The 9,013-nt window shown below is 41.2% G+C and overlaps 1 protein-coding gene across 5 annotated transcripts in view; it reads right to left on the reverse strand.

The window, feature by feature from the left end:
• Positions 1-9,013, reverse strand: part of LOC107993429 (epidermal growth factor receptor) — a 159,035-nt gene that overhangs the window by 30,423 nt on the left and 119,599 nt on the right. For 3 of the 5 annotated variants that reach the window (XM_062076024.1, XM_028664631.2, XM_017049836.3), the window contains one exon: positions 1,836-2,167. The exons of the other annotated variants lie outside the window; for them this stretch is intronic. In XM_062076024.1, the coding sequence (XP_061932008.1) occupies positions 1,836-1,968 (133 nt within the window). In that variant the 5' untranslated portion in view covers positions 1,969-2,167. The remainder of the gene's footprint in view (positions 1-1,835; positions 2,168-9,013) is intronic. 5 annotated transcript variants of the gene reach the window in all.

Raw genomic sequence — 9,013 nt, forward strand, 5'->3', positions numbered from 1 at the left:
AAAGCATATTATGATTCTATTAATCTGTGTTGTTGCAGGTGATTAAGTTGGTATTAGTTGCTAATGCTATTTTGGAGGAGAAATTACGTTTACATATGCTATTATAAGAAGAATGGAAAATGTAAATTTCTATAATTAATCCTCTTTATAACATTTCATAATAAAGAAGATCCTCGTTAATTTTTGTTCTTTTATGGAGAAGAAGAGAAAGATTCTTGTCTTATTAAATATCTTTTTTTTTTTTTTTTTTTTTAATAGTTCAATGATTCATTATTCACTATTGCACACAATTTGTATGGATATTATATTATAGAAAAAATATACTCACTAATCATGTTGAAATTTATAATAAGAATTAAACAAGTGCGCGTTGTTATGATTGTTATACTCTTTAATTTCTAACTCCTAAAATATCTTCACATTTAAATTTTATTCTCTACGACATGAAAGTCACTTATAATTTATATTACAAACAGGTAATCAACTATATTACGAACAAATAACAATATACGTGTAATCAGATTTATATCTCATTAATATTAAAAAATATTTGTCAAGCTTGTCTGTTTTTAATAGTCAGAAAAACAAAAAATTTAAATAACCGATTGTTATAAAATATATAACCGTATAAATTTATTTTTCTCGTACTAAGATCTTTCTTCTTCGTTAAATCCAACAATCATTTCATAAACGACATTTCTCAACGTTACAAAGCATCCTCAACGTCGAGACTCCGTTCCCGTTCATAAATTCGGTCGTATATCACGCGAAGAGGATCACACGTGTGGTCCAGAAAAGTGTGCAGTCAATAACTAGAGGGGCGCAATAAAATTAAAGGGAAAAAAATATCTTGTCAAGACTTGGGTCGCAAGTGGGTCAAGCATCGACACCTCGAAGAATCGAGGGGGAGGAATCAAGAGGAATCTCTTGTTACACGCGCCGGTGCACCTACACGTCCCCAAAAGCGGTATAAATATTTCCTAGTGGAGGCCATGCTAGAACGGCGGGATTTAAAGAGTTTTCTCCTGGTCGAGTGGGAAGAACGGTACTTTCCAGGTACTTCGAGTAAAAGGGGCCCTTCGACCGGCCGAGCAGCCACCCACGCGGCTGTAAACCTGGCGTAACTTTACTTTCTACTTTTCTAGCCGGCCTCGGTGATGTACACGCGACTAGGAAGAGTTACACGCCAGGATTCAATTCGAAAAGGCATCGTGTACACGCGTCTTCATTTTATTTCGATACGATCGGTGTTCCCAGGATAATATTTACGATAATTTTATTATCGATATTATATTTGTATATAAGATACGTAATATAAAACCATATTTCTAAAGTTTGATAATACAATAACGATTGTTGATGAATTATATTTAAATAAAATTGGATGTTCGATTTTTTCTTTTAACAGCGTTTCAATTTATTCGAAAATCAATAAAGTAATCTCTAGGAAAGTTAGACAAACTAATTAATTACGAACATAGAGAATGTTTCTGATTACTGATTCTTAATTATGCAAATGAGTTGAATGGAAAAAACACTTTGTATAAATTATTTCTGAATTATACCCACTTTGCATTTCACATTACGTATACATATATTTTAATACAATTCTCCTTTCAAAAATTATTCATCCAATATTATTATATATATTTTCTAATATAATTAAAAAATAACGTGTGTTTAATTCTCTTCTTATATTTTTTTAACGTCAACCAAGTATACGTATACTTGAAAATATACACGAAACGATGTATAATGATTTTTTTTTTATATATATAAATCTGCGAGCAGCTATTTAAGGAGCGAACAACAGTTCTGAAAGAGGTGAAACTCACTTTTTCCTTTGACAAATTCGGAGTTGAGATCCGCTGACACATCGTAGCTACCGGCGACGATCAATAGAAGAAATGTCACGCCGAGGAGGTTGCAGGTCGACAGCGTTCGCGGCCTGTGTCGGTGTTCGAACATGATGAGCTCTCATGCCCTCTACGAACCCATGGACCTTGCCAAGGTGATCTCGACAATGATTCCCACTTCTTCGTCCTCTCTTCGATAGTAACGAGCAACGAGAAGATCGGAAGAGTCTCGAGGTAGCGTTTCCGCTGCTGCCATCGCTGTCTCTTCACCGCCTTACTTGCATGGCTCGTCTCACAGCACCGTTTCACGTCTATAATTTAAATAACATATCATTAGAATTACATAAGCTTTTAACATGCTGATGCATTAATCAAAGAAGGACTTAATTCGAACTATCATACTATCATACTATTTCTTTACATGCTACTTTTGTCACAGACATTTAGGCCATTTTCCAATTCGACGTCCTCTCGATTAAAACGAAACCGTTGCCATTGCATATTCGTACATCACGATTTTCCCGCGCCGTGTTCAGCTTCCCAAGATCGATTCCCATAATCGGGCAGCGTTCCTCGATTTGGAAATAGAGCATACCGATCACGAAAAAAAAAAAAAAAAGAAAAAAGAAAAACGTCAATTCGCCTTTTACGCTACCAATTGTTTTGTCGTCGCCTCGGCCAAAGGGTTCACCTTCTTCCTCGGCCAAAGGGTCTCGCGGATTGTTTCAAACAGATCGAGGGAGGAAAGAGAGCAACAAGAGAGGAAGAAAACAGGAATGAGACGAGGAGGAAGAAACGCAGAAGGATAAAGAAGAGGAAGGAGAAGAGAGACAATGCGGCAAACAGCAGGTGTCTGCTCTTCCCTCGCCCCTTTCCCTACCACTATTTCCCTCTTCCTTCATCTTCCTACCGGCCATGACACGATCTCATCCCGGAGACCCATCTCACGGCTCCTTCTTTGTTCTTTCGCACTCCCCGCGGAGTGGCGAACACGGGTTGCCTTATTCGGCCGCGACGACCAACGATCAACTTAAACAAATGACGTCGACTAGGGTTTCGTCGAGTTCCACCTTCCAACCAGCAGCCTGATTACCCTCCCCCATCCTCCTCGCTCCTCGCCTACTCTCACCCCTTTCTGTCGCTCGCCTATTAATTACGGTTCATCCTCGGACGAGCGTGTCGATCGTGATTGTCGAGCATTCCTCGTGCTTATTGCCTCGCTCTTCGTTTCTTGCAGCGAGCTTCTCCCCTTTCTAACTCCCCGCCCCCTTTGTCTCCCCCTCTGGTGAACGCGACTGTCGATCGTGGTACCAGGCTGTCTGCCGGTGAGAAAAGACGTGGGACGCCTTCGAAGCTCAGGTCTCGAAACACGAGTTGGTAACGAAGTTAAGTTGGAAAAAATCTGGTGTGATGTATTTAATATTCATCAGGGAGATCGTGACACACGATCTAGATTCATTGGCGAGTGTAACGAACGAGGAATTAAATTTAAAAAGAGGTAAATTAATTTTAAGACTGAATAATCTGGATGATAGATTTAAAATTTTTAAGTTTCGGAGAAAGTTCAATCGATCGTCCTGTGATTGAAGAACCGTGGTCTTTTTCTCTCCACGTCGAAGCAAGAATAATGATATAATCGTAAAAATGAATTGCAATTGTATCGTTCATATAACACTTTTAACGAGATATCTTTTCGATATCTTTATTATTTGATGAAATTCTAATCGTAAAGAATGGAAATAATAAATTGGCCGTAACTATAGCTACAGAATGCATCCTCTTCTATACGTATATACATAGAAATTTTAGCCTAAGGCTCGTGAAAGCGGATCGTATCGATCAAACATCTGCGATCATCACCTATCTCTCAAGATCAGGGTTAAAGACTTATGTCAATTTCATCTTTGTGAAACGTACATACATTTTTACAAACATTTTCAATCTCTTCTTTTCTTCATCGAAACAGGTTCGTTATGTTCGATAAACTTATCGAACCTCAATACCGCCCTCTTTGTAACAACGTTTGAGCCAGCCATTACGAAATAATCGTAACAATACGCCACGGAGAAAGGATTAAGGACTCCCTGTACACCGTCCATTGAATTAATAATATAACAGGATCTTTGTGGCTCTTTGAGAAGAATGTTTCGTCCATTCACCGCGATACCGTTCGAATTGTTAATACGTGTCCATTTTGGTAAAAATCGCGCGAACAAATTACGTGGAACGAACCGGTTTTGTCCGCTGGTTGGACAGAATAACTCTGCGGTTAATAGACGGACACGTTATTACCGACTAATTGCACGTTTTGTCCCGATTGTTAATGAGTTCGAGAGCATTTTGATTGATCGCTCGTTGAACTTCGACTGCTTTCCTACCATTATATGCAACGCCACGTTCCATTGTTTGCTCCTCCCTGAGAAAACTTTTCGCATTGAATGCAAGCAAGGCTTATTGGATAGGCCCTTCTTTTTAAGGAGTCTCCTTCGTTTAGAGCCATACAAAAACTTAAGCAGAAATCCGTGGTGTTCTTGTTCTTATTGGTCCGTTTGAAAGGGTTACACTTGGTGCAACCTCGGAGTTGTCTCGTTAAGTAAGGAGATCTGGAAACTCGTTGGTGAACGAGATTGAGGATAAAGCGAGTTCGTAACGATGCGTTCTTTGCCAAAGTTCGAAGAAGGAAGAGAAAGTTTGAGCAATTATGCCTCTCCAAGATTTGTATCCCGAAGATTCATGCTTGGTTCGCAATTGAGTTCAAAGGTTTCACACGAGAACTTTCCTTATACGAGCATTTAATCTTTAACTAATAGGAAATACGTTTTTAAAATTGCGTTATTAAATCATCGTTTAGTCAATTTTTGTGTTGCATTAAAATTTATATATTTTTAACTTCTTCCATATACTTATTTATAATAATTTCATAAATTGATTTATGTAATGTGATTTATGTAACGATGATTATTCTTTACATTTCTGGTTTGTTTGTACACTCGATATATAATTATTCTTGATTTTTGATAACTTATTTATCCGATCAGTTTGCTCTTATTGATTGTTATCGATTTGTTCGATCATTTTCATATATCCAACTGTTTATGATCACATTTTTAATTATTTACTTGATTTTGTTGTAGCTTTACATTCCAAATTTTCACGTCTCATCCCCTCTTCCATATCCTCTTCAAATTCATATCAATAGTATCTAATATTAAATCATATAAATATAGATAAAAAAAAATTAAAGTACTAAATCTCTAATATATTTAAAATTATCTTTACGCAAAATACAGACACAAAGGGATTTCGATTCTGTATTTCGTTACACTCTTCAAATATACGTTATCTCCACAAAGTGTCTCGGCTCAAGTCTCAAGTGAAGAGAAATAAAAAAAATCAACAGTGCAACGGTTCGACATGTTCGATCGCCGTTATCATAGATTGACATCGAAAGAATCGATAAAAATTTCTCCTCCTTTTTTTCCGGCCAGCTTGAGCAAAGTGCATTTGTCACTGTTACATCGACCGAATTGACACGTCGATCCTTTTCACGGTGACTAATCAACGGGGTGTGTCTCCTTGGCTTAGTCTCTCGATTCGCGGGTGCATATCGCAAATGGAAATGCACGTGGCCGTTTATCGCGATACCGTGAGCCTTTCTCTTGTAATTACTCGAAAGAGAAAAGGCTTTGATATACGCGTCCCGAATTTTAGCGTTTCTGTTCTCTCCGCGAGAAATTGCTCGTTTTAACGAGGCAATTCGACTCTCGACTGATCGATGAAAGTAAAAAAAACACGCTCTCGATATTTTTCTTTTTGTTCAACAGAGATTACGAGCACCTCTCAATACAGCCAATGGATGTACCGATACGTTATCATTTGATTTATCCAGGCTATTTCTCTTGATATTTTTTACAGATAAAAAAATGTATTACAACAAATATATGATAGTTGTTCCGCTTAAGAAATTTTAAATATTTAAAACAAACCCATAAACATTGATAAATTACAAATTGATATGAATGTCACGATCCATCAAGATGGCAAGCTGGATTAATATCAACAAGAAATGATATCACGAGGAAAATAAACCATTCGTACCGAATTTCCCATCCAAACTTTAAAATCTTCAAATCGCAGTATTCGAAATATTATCTATCTACTCCATCATCCCGATATTCTAAGCTTCATTTCCTTCGCACGGCAAATACCATCCGGACAAATGTTATTGACGAATGGATGCAAGTTGGACGCACCATTCGATAATAAACGCCGATAAGGCACGAGCGTAGGGCGTAGGCGGCGATAACGCGCTCCCCTACAATACGAGATCGCCGATAGAAGGAAGATCGCGTATCCCAAGAGTAAAAAAGAGAAAAAAAAAGTTGTGAAATTTTCTCCAAGTGGCGGGGAGAAAGAAGAACCCTCCGGAGAAGTTCAGTGGAATACCGAGTGCCGCGGATGCCGGAGCTGGGTTGGCAAAATGACGACGGGGGGGAGAGAGAAAAAAAAGAAAAAAAGAAAGAAAGAAAGGAAGGAAGGAAAGGGGAGGAAGAGTCGAAGGCAGGGCCCGGCATACGGCCAACGTCGGTTGTATTTATCGACGCAAGTCGTCCACCTATGTTTCTCTCGAGGCTGCTCCTCGGTCGTCCTCCTTTATCTAAAGCCTGGACCCTCGGCCTTTCTTCCCTCGGTCGCGAGAGGTAGAGTGAAACCGGGCCGAGAGCAGCATAAAAGCGGCGTCTTTTGAGGGGAGGAATCGTGGCAAAAAAAGGGCCGGGGAACACGGCGAGCAACCGTGTTAACTGCGCTGCTTATGCATTCATATCCTTGTCTCGCGACAACCTGCTGATTGTTTCCACAAAACGCGACAAACCCCCTTGTGTACCCGTGTCCAGGCCGGTTTTTCGGTGGCTGGCCACGCTGGACACGCTAGCTGCCGCCCCAGACGCGACGCTGCGCCGGCAAAAAGGATCAATTTGTATGCGGGTGAACGCTTCGACACTCGCTTTCTCTTCCCCCCTCGCTCTCTCTCTCTCTCTCTTTCTCTCTTCCTATTTCTCTTTTTCGATGCATTGTCGAAGAGAGTCGTGTAACGTCTGTATGACAATGGGCTGGTCATGGAGAGCAACGGCTACTCGAGAAACGAAAGATCGATGAGGAAATGGCGACACCGAGCGAAATGATGATATTAGAATGATCGTAGAAGGAATCGTATATTTGAAATATTTGAAACTTTTGTTCTTAAGAGTCTGTGCCAATTGTATCCTATTTACAAATCAGGAAAAAAGGATTCATTTCTAACACGTATTACGGATTAAAGAGCTACTATCTAACAGACAGAAGATAAAGTTTAAGATATCTGTTTTCAATACAACTATTTCCCGGACCAAGATGTACCAATTCATTTTTGAACGATCAAAGGCGAAAGGATAAATCAAAGATGGTCATTACATCGTTAAAAATTAATCATTGGCTCGATTTGATCAATAGCGACTTTAAGATCTTCTACGTGACGCGATTAAATAGAAGAAAGAAAGAAAAAAACTAATCGTGTTGTTTCTATGTCGCCTTTAATGGGGCAAAAGCGTGGAATACCAAGGGTGTATGTACCGTGACGTTTGTCGAAACGTCGAGCGGACAGGGACCGCGGCGCCAGCCGTGGCAATAAACGAGCGTAAAGTACGGCCAAGCGATTAACATAAATTAACGTTATTTACCCGCGTGTAATATTTCTTCGTGAGCGTATCGCGTGCGTGATTTATCGTAACGAGGGATCGCGCGTTGCCGGGAGAGCTGGCTCCCTTCTCGCACGAAGAAAACAAAGAGAAAAGGTAGAAAACTGCCAGATGAAATATGGCGGCAGCCTCTACCCGCGTTAGAATCTCTCCGTAAAGCCAGAGCTAACGGTACAACTACTCCTTTCCACTCTGCTCCATTCCGAGTCTATCGTTTCTTTAAAAATTGCAGCGCCAAGTATACAAATTGGTCCACTTTGGGGAGGATGGCGAGCAGAAAAGTATTGGGTTCGCTTCTATCTCTTCCTATTTATCGCATCGAATCGAAACGTTGGTTTATCCCATTTTCTCGAATGGACGATTAACACGCGATTAACAATATGGAAGAGATTCTTCCGATCGCAGACGAACACCAGATAAACGACGAAAAATTTAATCCCCCGTGGGATCCGCCAAGTTCTGACGGTAGAAGACACGACGAGGAGAACGAGGCGGCAACTCGAAACGCGACACCGTGGAGGACCCCACCCAGGTGTGCAACGAAATGGATTGCGCCGGTCGAAGGTAGTCGAATCGATCGTCAATCAAGTCCCGAGACGGAGCCGATAATTGACCGAAGAAGAGGGAGCACGCGGCCCAGAAGAAACGATCGGAAAAAATTAAGGAGACGCGAATAACAGACGGGCGGCGAGGATGATGAAGAAGAATAAAGTGAGCCGGATCGGGGAAAAAGAGGTGGAAGAAGAGGAGGGAGGTCCTCTGGGTTGAAGAAAGAAAAAGAGAAGGAATAAAAGTAGCGGAGTAACGGTATAGATGGACGTGAGCGCGATTCCGATTCTTTCGACCAACGTGGTTAAGGTATCTCGACGATGCCCAATCCGAGATACCTTCCACCGTCCACCTCCCCCATGGATGGGGGATCCCATCGGCGCACAACCCCCCTCCCCCGTTTCTCTTTCTCTTTCTCCTCGGTGTACACGTCTTTCGTGGTATCTGGCCGCGAAACGAGCTTTGATTTAGAACACGGGGCACAGTTTGCCGCGGTCGGCCTCTGTTGTCCCGGCAAAAACGGTCTCTGCTTAACCAACTGAGAGGGAACCGCCGGTCCCAGCTCCGGCTCACTTTCCCACTGGGCCGTATATGGCTCAACATTTTATCTTCTATGGCCCTCGTAGCGAGGGATTGCATGATCAAACGCCATAAAGGCGAACCCCGACCGGACTCACGACCCTCCCCCTTGTATCGCGATCCATCGCGGGCCCGACGGCCCACCAAAGCTTTTCGATGCAAATCCGTGCACCACCACCACCACCACTACCATCGAGCAATTGCGCGTTATGCAATTTATGCTAACTCGAGATAGCCGAGATTTATAATGCTGTCGGCTATTTACGGATTGGAAGGTTTTTGCTCTGATAATAG

Source organism: Apis cerana, linkage group LG6 (assembly GCF_029169275.1).
Source record: "Apis cerana isolate GH-2021 linkage group LG6, AcerK_1.0, whole genome shotgun sequence".
Taxonomy (NCBI): domain Eukaryota; kingdom Metazoa; phylum Arthropoda; class Insecta; order Hymenoptera; family Apidae; genus Apis; species Apis cerana.